Source organism: Cibotium barometz, chromosome 5, assembly GCF_041138505.1.
Source record: "Cibotium barometz isolate CiBa-2024 chromosome 5, ASM4113850v1, whole genome shotgun sequence".
NCBI lineage: Eukaryota > Viridiplantae > Streptophyta > Polypodiopsida > Cyatheales > Cibotiaceae > Cibotium > Cibotium barometz.
In genome coordinates, this window is record NC_141050.1 from 51,822,787 (window position 1) to 51,838,546 (window position 15,760).

At 45.2% G+C, this 15,760-nt stretch overlaps 1 protein-coding gene across 5 annotated transcripts in view; it reads left to right on the forward strand.

Moving 5' to 3' along the window:
* Window positions 1-3,080: 3,080 nt before the first annotated feature.
* LOC147638625 (DNA-directed RNA polymerase) overlaps window positions 3,081-15,760 on the forward strand; it is a 40,951-nt gene continuing 28,271 nt past the window's right edge. For 4 of the 5 annotated variants that reach the window (XR_015265950.1, XM_086798546.1, XM_086798545.1 and 1 more), the window contains exons 1-4: window positions 3,081-3,327; window positions 4,388-4,542; window positions 4,723-4,835; window positions 5,115-5,194. Coding sequence is in view for 3 of the 5 variants with exons in the window: in XM_086798546.1 (XP_086654672.1) it covers window positions 3,170-3,327; window positions 4,388-4,542; window positions 4,723-4,835; window positions 5,115-5,194 (506 nt within the window). In the remaining 2 variants the exon portion in view is untranslated. The remainder of the gene's footprint in view (window positions 3,328-4,387; window positions 4,543-4,722; window positions 4,836-5,114; window positions 5,195-15,760) is intronic. The other variant, XR_015265951.1, reaches the window with a different exon arrangement.

The window sequence follows — 15,760 nt, forward strand, 5'->3', positions numbered from 1 at the left end:
TCTATGCATAAAAGTATGCATAAAAGAATAATTTTTTTATTATAAAAGCGTTACTTTTATCATTATTGATTTCTATGCATAAAAGAATATTTTTTATTATAAAAGTGTTACTTTTATCATTATTGATTTCTATGCATAAAAGTATGCATAAAAGAATATTTTTTTATTATAAAAGTGTTACTTTTATCATTATTGATTTCTATGCATAAAAGAATATTTTTATTATAAAAGTGTTACTTTTATCATAAATGATTTTTATGCATAAACATATGCATAAAAGATAAATTTTTATATTAAAAGTGTGATTTTCATCATAAATGATTTCGGTTTTTGGAGTGACCACCAGCCTAGTCTCGTGCCCGGACATTCATGGGCGGGGCCCCGAGTGAGAAACCCTGCCTCGTGCATGAGGGAGCTGCTTCGCCTGCTGTCAGCTCTACCGAGAGTCCGATGCGCGGAGGGGACAGAGGGATCCCACAAGATCTTCTTCTACTTATGCTATTTCCTGTCTCTGGAATTATCCAAGATGCGGTAGGGTAATATTTTCCAGTGCGGACCGTTCTGAGGAGCGTACTCTGGAGTGAAGCACCAAGCTTGTTAGCTATGTAATTATCCATGAATACATAAGCTTGATCAAACAGATTGATGAGACGGGCGACAAGAATACCTTATTCTTCAAATCCGCTTAACCATAAAGAGTGTACAACTGGCGGCCTCTTGTTATCTCTTCAGTGGTGGAGATGTTATGTGAGAAGAACTTAAAGTGCGGCTTGTGCAAGTCTTTCATGCAATAGCCTACCATACCTTCAAATGTATGCATTCTTATTTGTTGCAAAACTCTACACATTACTATAGCACCCTCTTATTTGAAGAAGACCTAACCCAAATACCGTTTGATGGCTTTGCCAATGCTTATGAGTGATGGAGCCATAAGAGTGACTACCATCTAAAAGTGTAAAGGGTTCAGAGTGCCTTCTTTCTCCAATGCAACAAGCCCTTCAAGCACTCCATGCTTACAAACTCTTCGAGTGGTTCCCAATAGGAGACATTGATGTTTGCATTTCCAATGGCAACTGTCACTGACACTTCAAATAGTTTTGTCTTCTTCTCTAGTGGAAAGTGAGGTATCGTCTACACAGATGGCTCCAAGTTGGAATGCTTATCATTTGTCAAAAAGTTGGAGAGTCGGATGTGATGCAGACTGTTTACCTTTCCTGTCAGGCTCTGAGGATCTTGCACACAAAGAACGCACAAAGAGAAATAAATAATGAGACAATGGAAAAGCACATAGAACAAATCTTATGAGAAGAAGGATGAAAGAAGCAAGTTTGAGGAGGAGATACAAACCAGACAACTAGGCTTTTTGCTTTGCTGTGCATGAAGATTGCGAACTGTAGAGGGGCCTTCCGGAGGGGTGATAACATGGCCGGACAATCGATCAATTTGGGCTCTTGGCACAATGGAGGTGGATGGTCCACCCTCATGACAAAGCAAGGAGGAAGAAGAAGGACAACGATCAACTTTCATGATGTTGCTAATGTCATCAAGGGCTTTCCTCCTAGGAGCCATGACAAGGAGTAGTAAGACACGTCAAATAAGCAATAGAGCATCAACCCTCGTTAAGTAAACAACACAGAGTCCAAAAAAAGAATGACACAAGATAGTTATGTCGCAAAGATGAAGAGAAACCCATGATAAAAAGACATTCACAACGATGCATAAACTGGCATGGGAAGGAAATTGTCGAGAAGGATGAGTTCTCCAGAAAGACAACCACCTCCAAAGGCAATTCACGTAAAGAGAAGTCTAGAAGCATGGTAATTTGGCAAGCATGCAGAAGAGCTAATGACATAACAACATGCACAGAGATCCCAATATCCAGGAAGACGACGTATCCATGGAAACAAGCAGATGCACAAGCACGCAATAGTAGCTAAGATAGATGAGAAGATCGGAACCGGTCCAGAAAGAGAGTATGTGAGAGAAGATGGACAACTGCGTGAGAGCAAAACAAATCTAGAAGATGAGGGTCCCACGACCTCTCCACATAAGCGAGAAGGTGTGAAACGACACAACAACACCTAAGGAAGGTGAGAAGCTTGAAACTAGTACTACATAAGCCAAGCACATCGACGACGATGACAGACAATTGCCAAGGAGACGCCCACGATGTCTCCATAAAAAAGGGCAGCTGCACAACCACGTAGAAAGATCACAAGTGCGAAAATGTTGCATAAGCACATCACCTCCACCATGACGAAATCTGCGCAGGAGCAAAAGAAATCCAAAAGATGTTGACACTAATAAAGACGGGTGGTTGGTCCACCACGTGTCGGTACATGCAAACAGCACAGCAACGAGAAAAGTGAAACACGTGTCAACAACGATCACGAATGAATTAATGCATGAAAACGAGCATGGTAAGTTAGAAAGCATGTAGAACAGCCAATGGCATAACGACATGCAGAACCTGCTATCTCAAAGCATAGTAGGTAACAAAGATGAGAAGACTGGAACTGGCCCAGAAGCACAGTATGTTAGGGAAGACGGAAAACTGTGCGAGAGCAGAACAAATCGAGAAGATGGGGGCCCCGACCTCACCACACAAACAACTAGCTGCTAAACGACCCAACAACACCTAAGGAAGATGAGAAGCCAAGCCCGTCGTCGACGATGACCAAGGAGCAATGGAAATCCAGAAGACGTCGATGCCCATAAACAGGGATGTTTCATAGAGCGCGCATCGGGTAGCTGCACAACCACGTAAAAACACCTTAGGAACATGATAAGCGCGAAACACTACGACACAAAAGATCACAAGCACGAAAACGGTGCAGAAGCACAGCATGTCCATGACGATGAAATCTTCACAGGAGCAAAAGAAAAGCAAAAGACGCCAACACCAATAAAGATGAGTGGTTGGTTGAGCACGTGTAGCAACATGCAAACAAGAGAGCAATGAGGAAAGTGAAACACTTGTGGGGAAAAAAGATTGCTAATTAATTAATGCCCAAAAACGTTTTGGGTGCATATATTAAATTGATATATATATATATATATCTTTTACAAGATTTCTACACATTTTGACACGCACATCAAATTCGATTTGCCTTTAGAAGTTGCCCTCGGAGGCTTGAGGAGAATGTGAGCTTGTGCTGTCTCGCCAATTATGTCAAACTTGGTTCTTCCTACTTCTTCTTCTGGGGAGGAAATGCAGTTGGAGTGGCTGAAGGTGGGGAACGCGGAGCTTCAAGTGTGTGTGCACCCTGCGTGGGCCAACAACGTTCAGAAAGGCGTGCAAGAGATTCTCAACTCTCGTCTTTTCCGGTATGCAATTTATCATGCATCGATTCTCTCCCTGATTGGCTATGCGCTACTGTGGAATCCTTTTAGCAAGGTGGGCACTGAACAGTGCTTTTCAAAAGAGCTCTGAGAATCAAATAACCAACCTAATGTTTAAGTAAATCTAGCTCATCTCTTGGAACCAATCGTTGTGAGTTGTCGAGGTAAGGGCCATTACAGGTCCAGGCTTTACCCGTGCATAAAAGCAAAATGAAAGTGGAGATGCAGGGTATTATGGGCACTTAATAACTCAACATAGCAGCTGATCTACTTGAGAGAGAGAGAGAGAGAGAGAGAGAGAACGAATTATATTCAGGTCTTACAAAAGACCAGGAGGGTCTATGAGGATTGTATCCATCATGAACAATAGCATGAAAAAAATCATGACTAATGGAGCTTTGCTCTTGAGGGATACACCCAATACGAGATACCTGATTGGGTCCCAAGAACTGACTTAAGGCCCCCCACCTTTTTGTGTATTTGCTTCATTATTTATGCAGATTTGAATCCTTGGCCTTCGGATATCTCTTTCCTTACTTAGATGAACTCTAGCCTTGGTACCGAGACTGAACAATAGCCAGTGTTGCTGCTTCGAACAGGTCCTTGCTGGAACAATCTGCCTATGAAGTGGAAATACCTTGTTTTGTAATGGTCTGCACCAAACAGCTTTGCCTTTGCTTCTTGCGCCCAATTGCGTTTGGAGCCCAATTCTCTCTTATTAGATCGGTGCAATATGTAGAGCATTTTAGCTTTGCATGGTGTAAGCCTCCACCTCATTTGTGTGACAGGCTTTGGCAGATCTGAAGCTCCCAGTTATACTTATCTGATCAAATCTCTGGTCTATTTGTGAATTTGCAGCTAGCATTAATGTAACACGCTTCTGCATGCATGTTATAAATATAGAACTAGATGCGTGGCCATGGAGGTGACCCGAAGTTGTTTTAGTTCATAATGGTAGCTACTTTCAGCAGAAAATGACGGCTTTTTGTTAGTGCTTGTGTGTGTGTGTTTTGCTACTTACATGACTAAAGCTCCACCTTTGCAGGTGCAATGAGGATTTAGATGGTGTAGTGCTAGCTTATCTGGATTTGAAAATTCCAAGCCATATTGCAAAAATCCTTCCGGGGCTGTCTCCTTATTTCAGAGTCAATCTTACTGCAAAGCTACTGATATTCTCACCAAAAATGGGAATGATGCTGGGTACACCCGAAAATCTTTGAAACTGTTGTAAGTTTTAAGCTCACTATTTTGCTTGCATTGTTCTCCCAGCCAACTAACCATTTTAAAAGGTGCCTTTTGTGGACTTTGAAATTAATCATAAACAGTGCAATGCATGGTCTTTTTTTTGGCAAACGAACTATTTTCTTCAATTGGGTGTAGAGGGAAAGGTTAATAAAATCGAGGAGGATTATGTTGGAGTCTTGGTATTAGGGCTTTTCAATGCGGCCATTGGTGTCACAGACATAAGAGATGGTTTTCATTTTTTGGAAGAGGTATGACTTTTAAATCCTGGCACGTACACATGCATGTATGTGTGTATCTCTGTGCGTATGCATGCCTGCATTCATTCATGTATGTATGTGTATATGTATAGCTTCTCAACCTTTCTCATTTCTTTGTCCATTCTTTTTATCCCTGCCAGTCAATATGCAACCATTTTGTTTAATCATTTATTCATGATTTAAGGTTTTTTTTTTGGGTGGCATCAAAACTGCCCAGGAGTGAGTTGGTATCATGAATTCCATCACAAGTATGAATTGTGCTGTTGGCAGAATCTTGAACGAGCATGGGTGAGTGATTCCCAACGGCACATCATTAAGTTGGGTACAATTATCAGATTCTGTGTAAAAAGGTATGATAACCTACTGAATGTTTTATGCTGGTTGTTCAAGTGTCCTTTGCCGCAAAAGTTACACATCTTAATGAAGGGAGTATATTGAGAAGCAACATGTAATAGTCCACTGATTTAATAACTTGATGAGGAATGTAAAGATGTAAAATATCCCACCCATTAAGCTGTTGAGGAGTAGACCACTTCAATCATTGGATGCCTTACTGTGCCATTGAGTGCAATCGAGGACGTTTGCCATTTTTCAAGAGGGGGGTATGTTACGACCTTGTGTTTTTCTCTTGACAAAATGCAAGTGTGCATTGGAACACGGTGGTTAGTGTGCAGGACACAAGTGCAAGCAGGAATTTTGCCAAACATTCACACTTGGGGTCAAAATTTTGAAGGACCTTTTTTTTAACTCCATGTGAAAATGGGGGGACAAAGGATTTAAAGATTTAAAAACCAATCCCCTTTATGGAGGGATTGTGGCCCATAAGCTATTCTGGGAGAAGCCCCTTTTTATGGAAAAGTTGGGCTGCAGGAGAGAAGGGGGGTGTTTTTCCTGGTGGGCAGGGCTGAAACTATACACGTGTGCTTTTGCTCATAGAGGGGGGACGGCTGCAGAGATACTCTGCTCTATTGGGAAAGAAGCAGGGTCGGCTGCTTGCTGAGGGTGCTTTTTCGCTTGCTCTCTCTCTCTCCCATGGAGGGCAGTCGTGGGCAGGATTGGATGGAGGTGGGCTGAACACAGCAACAGTCGGGCTGCAGGAAGCGCACAGCCCCCTCCTTCTCGTGACTTTTGGTGGGCTGAACAAAGGAGTAGCCGGGCTGCACCTCTTTCTTTCTCTCTCTCTCTCTCTGGTGAAAAGCGGGCAGCTCTGCAGGGAGGGCTGGTCGGGCAGATGTAGCAGATATACGTGCTCTTCTCCATATACGTGCTCTTCTCTTGGGAGGACTGGCGGGTTGGTCGAGCTGCAGATGGTTGTAGGAGGGAAAGCGCAGGACTGCAGGTTGCTATCTTTCTCTCTTCACCAATAGGTCGGGCTGCAGGAAGCGCACAACTGATCTCTCTCTCTCTCTCTCTCTCTCTTCGCAAGGCTGGGGAAGGTTGTGGAGGCTGAAGGCAGCTCTCTCTCTCTCTCTTCGCTGCCCGCCTGCGCCTCCCCCCCCTCGCTGTTCACCTGTCTATCTTCGTGCCTCCCTGTCCCCACCCACCCTTCCTCAGGCCCCCAAGGCAGCAACATAACTCTCTTCTCCTCTCTTCCCCCCCCCCCCCCCCCCTCCCCTCGCTGTTCGCCTGTCTATCTTTGTGCCTCCCTATCCCCACCCACCCTTCCCCTGTCCCCACCCACCCTTCCTCAGGCCCCCAAGGCAGCAACATAACTCTCTTCTCCTCTCTTCCCCCCCCCCCCCCCCCTGTTTGCTGCTGTTTTGCTCTTGTGTCATGGATTAATTAATTAATTAATTAATTTTCAGTCCATTGGTTGTGGGAATCTGCAAAAAGTCATGACCAAGACCGGGTTTAAAGCGGAGCTCGTGAAGATGGAGGACAAGCTCGGCACAATTATCAAAGAAAACAAGAAGATGGTCGACTCTTCCATCACCGCAATCATAAACCGCCTCTCCAAACTCGAGAAGGGATTTGACAAAATCCAAGAGCTCGAAAAGAGATCTTCCAAGCAAGAGGCTGAGATTTCAGCTTTAAAGGAGGAACTAGCGGAGGCCAGATTGCATGCTAAGAGTCAAGCGGCTGAAATCTCAACCCTCAAAAAGGAGTTGGCAGCCACTTCAAAAAGCAATCTTGAGGATGGAAAATTTCAGCCCTCCTTTCTTGAAGAGCTGAATACCATGAAGGAGCAAATGAGGATCATTCGAGAGGAGGAGGAGCAACATAAAGAGAAGACATCTTCATGGGTGGAGGTGATCACAAAGACACAAAAGAAGATGGATGAGGCGGAGAAATGGATCGAGGTCGCCAAGAAAGGGAAAGGTAAAGAATCGCCACCCATCCCCACTCCCACCATCATCAACATGACCCTTGAAGAGGAGCAAAGGAGGAAGACCCGGGCCTTACATGTACGAGTGTCCGGTCTAAAAGACCGTGATGATGCGGAAGGGGAAACCAAGGAGCTCTTCTCTATGATGGGCATTGAAGCCACGCACACAAAGGCATGGAGAGTGGGAAAGAAGAGAGAAGGTAGTGGTGGCGAATCTTCTAAGGAGAGAGCACTTATCATTCGTTTCCCCTCCGTGGAAGCGAAGAAGGACTTCTTGAAGAGACGTCCTACACTCAAGAAGACGGGAATATTCCTTGGAGATGACCTCACACTCTCGCAACTTACCCACATGAAAGAAGTTATGCCAGAGATAAGGGCAGCCCGAGAGAAAGGGAAAGTGGCCTTCTAGTGCTCATGGGTGTTACCACTCACAGACAGTCACGGATTACCTTCCGGCACCTAGTGCGACGGAAGAAGAGGGCTTATCTTGCTCAGTTAGAGAGGGATTTGTATCAGCTATTTAAGAGTCAGGACTCAGGCGAGGCATGGAGACTATTCCATGAGCATTCACCATCACCAGCCATTACCTCCACAGAGATTTGGGGTGAGTATGCAGCATCCCTGTACACAGCAGCAGGACAGCCGCCCCTGCCAGACCCATCGGAGCCATGCCCAGAGACATGTGCTTTCTTTACTGCTGAGATGGTAAGGAAAGCTATTGACAGGATGAGGACTGGGAGAGCATATGATCATGATGGTTTGGTAGCAGAGCACTTTATTCATGCCAGAGATATGCTTGCAGAGCTTATTGCTATGATGTTTAACCGAGCTATGTGTGAGGGTTTTCCTGAGACTTGGAATATGTCCACGATTGTGCCTATCTTCAAGTCAGGGGATCCCATGCTTCCTGGGAATTATCGTACCATCATGATTGGTCACACATTGGCTAGATTATATGCATCTATTCTTGAGCAGGAGTTGAGTAGATGGGCAGAGAGAGAGGGCATACTTGCATCAGGGCAGGCAGGGTTCAGGAGAGGTTTCTCCACTCTTGACCATATCTTGACACTCAGAGCTATTATTGAGGAGGGCAGATTATATGGCAGGAGGATTTATTGTTGCTTTGTGGATTTCCGCAAAGCTTTTGACACAGTACCGAGAGCCAGACTGATGCGCAGACTACAGGAGATGGGAGTGCCCACAGAGCTGATTTGGGGAATCATGGCTTTATACAGGACAGTTGTGGGACAGGTACGTACTACTTAGGGTATATCTGAGATGGTTCACTCCACTATTGGAGTGAAACAGGGCTGCCCCCTTTCTCCCACCTTATTTGGGATGTACGTGGATGAGGTTTCAGACTATGTAGAGCGGGAGGGTGACAGAGGAGCACAGCTAGCAGGGACATGGATTCCGCTGTTATTGTATGCTGATGATATTGTGCTGATCTCAGATTCTCCAGAGGGGATGCAGCGTCATTTGGATGCATTGCACACATTTGCACAGGACAGTGGATTGTATGTTAACCTTGGTAAAACCAAGGTGATGGTGTTTAACACCACAGCACAGTGGGTTAGGAGGTCAGTACCCACCTTTACATATGGTCAGGAGACAGTGGAGTATACAGATGCATATACTTACCTTGGTGTGGTTTTCAGTTGCCCACTATTTTCCTTGAGGAGAGCAGTGGAGACCAGATTGACCAGAGCTTATGTAGCATTGGGGAGACTAGAGAGGATGTGTTCGCAGGTTCAGTTTCAGGAACCTCGAACAAAGCTTTGGCTCTTTGACACTTTGGTCACTTCAGCCATGCTGTATGGAGTGGAGATATGGGGACCCTCAGTGGATCACCACAGCCGAGCTGGTAGCACTGATGGATGGAGACATATGGAGAGGCCCTTGGTTTCTATGATTTCCCGGATGATTAGGGCCAAGGCCTCCGTACCACATGATATTATCCGTGCAGAGATGGCTGCCCCCCCATTGGTGGTAGAGGCACTCACTCGATCAGTCTCCTTTATACATAGCACTTGGGCTCTCCCTAGAGACAGATATGCTCGCTTAGCCCTGGAGTCTTCACGACAGTTGGCATCACAGGGAGACGGATCATGTTGGTATGCACAGATGACAGCTTGGTTCCAGTTGCATGGCTTTAGTATGGAAAGGCTACCTCCATTTTAGTACTCCCTGGATGCACCCTCCCTCTCTCTCACACGGGGAGAGATTACCAGACTTATCAGGCAGGACTTGATTCAGCTGGACACTAGGAGGACATGGCTACAGCCGACACAGGAGCTTGGTACGAAGATGGCTTTCTATAGAGATCATCTTCTCCAGCTCACGCAGGATGGGTTTGTGATTAGACCCAGCTACATGGATACTCATCTTTCTCATGGGGTACGGTGTGCTATTGGTCAGATGCGCACATCCTCACACCAGCTAGAGATTGAGACTGGCAGATTCAGAGGAGTACCAGCTGAGGCCAGGATTTGTCAGCTGTGCCAGATGGAGCCAGAGACAGAGTTACATTACATATGTCACTGTCCAGTATATTATGAGATACGAGGCCGTTTTCACTGCCTGTTTAGAGAGGGTTTCGGACCACTTTCTAGGGTCATGAGATACTAGGATCAGAGATGCCTCGGATTATACTTGCTGGAGCTTCGTAGACATAGAGAGGGTCTCTTGAGAGGGACGGGATCAGAGAGGGAGAGACACCTACAGAGGCAGATTACAGGCTTCTTTCGACCAGAGATTGAGCAGTCAGGCCAGCAGGCATTGCAGCTAGCCCCACAGTATAGCCGCACTAGAGGTACACTGATTGATCGGGCTTTAGAGCTGGGGCGGTCCAGGCGCCCCAAGATGAGAGGCCCATCTCGACACCGGCGGAGACTACATCAGAGGATCAGGACCATACTAGCACGGCATGGGAGACGTCCAGTTAGAGTACTCACCATGGAGGACATTGAGGATATCCGCCATCGACCGATGAGAGACATCTTTGGATAGTGATGTGTATGATGCTTACCTTTGTTGCTGGAGTTTTCCTCCCAGATGTTATCCATTAGGAGCTCCTAGTACCGTACTTTTTCTCACAGTTATTTCAGTTTCAGTTAGTTGTTTTTAGCTTTTCTTACACAGACATTGTATCAGATCCACCAATTGTTGTAACCTTTTTGGTCTCATAGGTCATTTTGGCCTTTTGAAGACGTTAATATATCATTTCATTTCATTTCATTTCTCTCTCTCTCTCTCTCTCTCTCCCCCAAGGGAAGGAGCTGGCTGAAGGAGGCGCACAGCTAGGACTGTTTTGAGACTGTTTATGGGATGTTTTGGTTGGCTACAAGTACAAGTCACTTGGGTGTGTTTCTTGGCATGGAAGTGATGCAAGCTTGCATGGGTGCATGTTCATAGAGCAAATTGTTTTCTTCTTGCTTGAAAGGAACAGAGGGACTTGCAATTGTGGGCATATCTATGTTTCCAGATGTTTCATGAGGAAACAGGTCATTTTTTTTCACATGCACTCTGCATTGTAGTGTATGGTGACAAGATGGCTCATCATCATCAGTGCAACATTGTACATTATTAGTACCTTTTAGGATGATAATTGTCGTACGCCGTGACCCCATTGTAATCCCGAGTCCAAGATAAGTCAGGCACGAGCTACGTAGGTCATTTTTAGCCTCAGACAGTCAGTCAGTCAATCCAAGTCCTTTAACCCACTTGAAGAGATGCATTCATGCATGTAGGCCATCGAGACCATTGCTATATCATCTAGTAGTCATCAGTATTTACCCTGTATTATTCCCATATTTTTTCAGCATTTATTGGGCATTTTTTTACATCATTTATATATTTTGCTTGGACAAGTGCAGTCGGCTAGTCTTGTAGCCAGCAAACCAGCACCCCATGTCCATATAAATAGCTCAGCATATCATCCATTTATTCATTCGTATCATATTCAGCCTTGAAGCATTCATCGCTTGGAGCCTTTAGCACAAGGAGCATAAAGCGACTGCAGAATTCAGCACCTCATACCTCAGCGTTTTCCTCATCAGCATATAGGAGCATCAACGCTAGCAATTCAGCCTCTATGCAGTAAAACACAGCATCTACAGCATTCAACATTCAGTCCCCTTTACGTTTTTTGCATACATACAGTTTTCAGCACCCTCATATGCATCGTTTTGCTACAACCACTTGGTGAAGGTAAAACTCAGCATTCATACTCGTTTTTAGCATTCATACATAGTCTAGAACAGTCCCAATCAGCCCCTTCTCTCAGCCTCAGATTTGCAGCCTTCCTACATCCATTGGGAAGAGTGCATAGGCTCGAGATTGGACGTCATTGGTGCTTCTACAGTCGTGTACGGTTCAGCCCGACTCTTGATCTTCCGAGATCTTGCGTTTGGCTTATCGTCAGTCCATCGTCAGTCTCTTCAAAGAAATAAAGCAAATAATATTCCGGTAACGGGATAGGGGGCCCTTCAGTGGGTAATTCGGGACCCCATATGGTGTACAGTTTCCATCTCTCTCTCAAATCTTTTAAAGTTTGAAGTCTTAAAGTGGATTGCTAAACTCGCGAAACTCAGGATACAGAAGACAGTGTGAGCATGTGTGACAGGATTCTCAAATTACGAATACTTGCGTTGCATGTTACATCATTGGATGTATGCCGTTGTTGGCACTGTCTTTGAATGGTGCTGTGTATGGTTTTGTGTGGAAACAGGACAAAGGTTTCAAGGGGAAACAGGCCTAAGGGTTTCATGTGGAAACATGTGGTAGGTTTCTTGAGGAAACACGTTTTTGGTTTCTCCAGGAGAGAAGTCACATGCAGGCAGTGGATACAGGGATTGGCACATGTTTTGTACAGCCTTGTTGCTGATCGGACAAGGGTCTTCTGGTTTTCTGGCTGAAGTTTCACACTTAAAGAAGTCTCTGATATCAATGTAACATGCGGAAGCTTGGTGGATAGAATTGGTAACTTCAATGTTCAGAATTCAACAATCTTTCGCAATGAAGATAACGCATAACATAGAGAGAGATTTGTAGAAATAGAGAGAGAGGAAGTCGGACATAGTATTGGGTCCCGAATATCCTTTGTAGGGACCCCACCACGAATGGTGTATTTGCTTTATTAGAATGATGTACAAATAATGCAAATTAAAGACCTGCACTCTTCACCTTGGTTGAGAGTTACCCTTGGCTGTCCTGGCCCTTGGAACACACAACCCCTTGTGAATAATGAGATGCTTGGATGGATTCTATGCTTGGCTATTTATATCCCCTAAAGGTGCTGGGTTGCCCTATGGGCTAGCCAACTGACTGGGCTGGCCTCTAAGGCATGTTGGCTGGCTGGCCAATAGCCTGCCAAAGCCCATCCTTGAGCTGGCCGACTAGGCCATAGCGGCAAGGCCATGGGCCATCTTGGCCCCTTTGGGTGTCCTAAGGCCTACCCCATGCCCATGTTCAAGGGATACAATACCCTCTTCTGGGGTAGCCCTTAGGACTGCCCCTCTTCTACCTGCAACTACATGCTTCTCCTACAGCTGCCTGGTGTCCGGTTGCAAACCAAACACTCAGAACACCTGACATCATTCGAGGGGGAGGCTTAGAGTACGTGTGATGTCAGAGAGAGGTAGTGATAGATCCGTGTGGCTCTCCCTATCTCTATCCTTGTGCAGTGCGATGACACCGGCAATTGGCCCACTGCGTTCCGCATGGCATGTGACATGTATATGACAAGATATCTGGCTCTCAGTATGAAACCATTCTTTGTAAGCCTCATGAAAGTTGTATAGTCTCAATAAATCATATCTAATCACTAGTTCCTGTCATCCCGAGAGAGCCTGATTTTTTGGGATACTGCAGTAGCGGGAGACGATCCATCGTGAGTCCCTGCTTTGTGAACTAGGTGCATACTCAACTATACCATGACTCATGCCCATCTGTTGCTAGCTGTTGGGAGGATTGTAGGGCGAGCCTCAGGAGTTTTTAGGGGGCCATGGCACAGATCTTGTGAATGTATGTGACTGTTTGGAAGAGTGCCTCTACTACCATGGGTGTTGTAGCAAACACTGCTAGGATAATATATGTTGGACCGATGGTTTGCTGCATATCATACGGGAGAGCATCATGACATGAGGCCTCTCTATCTTCGGCCATTTGGCTGTTGTAACATTGGGTGTCCAAAATGGTGCTCCATACATCAATGCCGGAGTGAGCAAGGTGTCAAATAGCCACATCTCGGTCCTTGGCTCGTGAAAACGGGCTTGGAAGCACTATCTCTCCATGAGAACGAGAGAAGCATACCCTCGCGTCAGTCTAGCCTCTGCAGCTGTCACTTGGTTGAACACAATGCTAATCAATTTACTTAAATACACCAAGATTTAGTGGACAACATGCTCAATACAAGAAGTAATTTGCTGAATTGACAAGATGCACAGTGAGCTGGAACGGTGGGCCCCTTCCTCAAATAAAGTATATTGACCTTGGGAGAATCAAGTACATAGTGTCATGGGCATTTCTTACCAGATTTTCATACCAATGCATATGAATACAGTATTGCAAACAATGTGTTGTCGGTGTAGACTTGTAGCTCACACTTCCCTCTCAAGTGCCCATGTTCCCTACCATCTGCTCTCTATTGTTTCACCTACACATGGTAGCAACAATCTGCAAGAGAGTACGTAGGACAAGAGAACACTACACAGGGTATGTAATCATGGAGTCCGGTTCCTCCCTCCTGCTACTTGCTTCCATATTTAAGCATCAAAGCTTACCAATTGCAAGTTGTGTCGATGACAATGGAAGTCTTGGTGATGGAAGCGTTTGGAGTGCTGATATCTTCGATTTATCGCGATCTTTTGCAACAAGAGTCTTTAAGAGGATGAAGGGAACCTTGAGAAAGCTTCCCCTTTGGTTCAACTTGAGAAAGGAGGATTGAAATTAGGATTTTTAGCAAAAAGACCAGAAATTACATAAAAAATAAGAGCTGTTTTGCTGAATTTCATTACATAAAAAAAAGAGCTATTTTGCTGAATTTCAATCATTGGGAGTGTGTGGGAGAGTGTACACCACTTGGAAACACTCTTGGAAGCTTGGAAAACACACTAGAAAGCTTGGATATGGAGTAGGGAAGGAGAAAAGTGCAGAAAATACAGCCATAGAGGCCTCAAGAAGGGGGAGCCTACTTCTAGAGAGAGAGGGAAGAGAGTGAGTTGTCCACTCTAGGTGTCAGGTAGAGAGTTGCCCATGTAGGTGAAACTTAGTCGAGATGTGAAAAGAGGGGATGTGTTTGAGGGCCATAACCTTGGTTCTTGGACAATGCATGGTATTTTGTATGTGAATGTCCATGGGACGAAGGACGCTGGGGCGCCCCTGTGGACACGTGTGCACACTTGTTTGGGCGTAAAGCAGTGGTCTGTAAGTACACACTTAACTCAATTAATAGCATTATGTTTTATGTTCACTTAGTGTCTTGTGCAAGTCCACACTTCATTAAAAGGGAGGATGGACATCTTATAAACAGGCCCGTGAGTAAAGGCTTTTACACATAAGTGTGGGCACCCGAGATAAATCCAAAAGTCATCAATTAATAAGTATTAGGCACCCTTTTCAATAAGCGTAACTCTTTTAAGTGAAGAAAGAAAAGCAAGCCTTACCATGTATATAAGGTTGGCACGGAAGTTTGTTACGCAATAAGGAAGCGACTCTATCTCTCTCCCTCTGCAAAGCAAGATAGTACGGACGTGACATCATCATCATCATTTGTCGGAATGCATAGCAGAAAAGAGATGAACTACTGTGAGAAAGGAAACGTAGAAGTGTAGAGAGAGAGAAGCTGTATAAACTCTGTTGTATACACAAGATTTGGTACAAGAATGGTGTGGGGGGCAAGGGTGGTATTTATACCATTGTGGGCTGCTGGTCGGCCAGCCTAAAACAGGATGACATCAACACAATCATCTCCACGATTGGAAAATACTAGTTAGCCAGCATAAAATGGCAGTCGGCCAGCTCCTTAGCAAGTCAGCCAGCATCACAACAGTCGGCCAGAGACAAGACAAGTCGGCCAGAAATAGACAACCTCCACGACTAGACAAAACATGGAAATTAAGGAAAAATGGAGACTACTCTTAACTGGGGAGAGGGCACACCCACAACAGAGGCTCTCACTCCCTATTGAGTGATATGGTACAGATAGGAGACGACTTCTAACACCCCCTCTCAGCTCCTGGATGTGGAACCAACCCCAGTGAGCTGGAGTGCTGAAAGAGCATCTGTTGAGGTAGAGACTTCGTGAAGAGATCCCCTGCATTGTCCTCCGTAGAACAGTAGATAAGCAAGATGTTACTAGCCAAAATCTTCTCAAGAACAAAGTGATATTGTATCTCTATGTGCTTGGTCTGGGCATTGAAGACCGGGTTCCAAGCAATAGCTATACAGCTCTGGTTATCGCACTGGATGACTGTGGGTTCCTTCTTTGGAAACCCAATCTTGCCAAGTAACCTCCGTAGCCACACAACCACGCAAGCAGCACCACAAGCAGCCTGATACTTTGCCTCTGTAGGAAGACAAGGCAATAGTT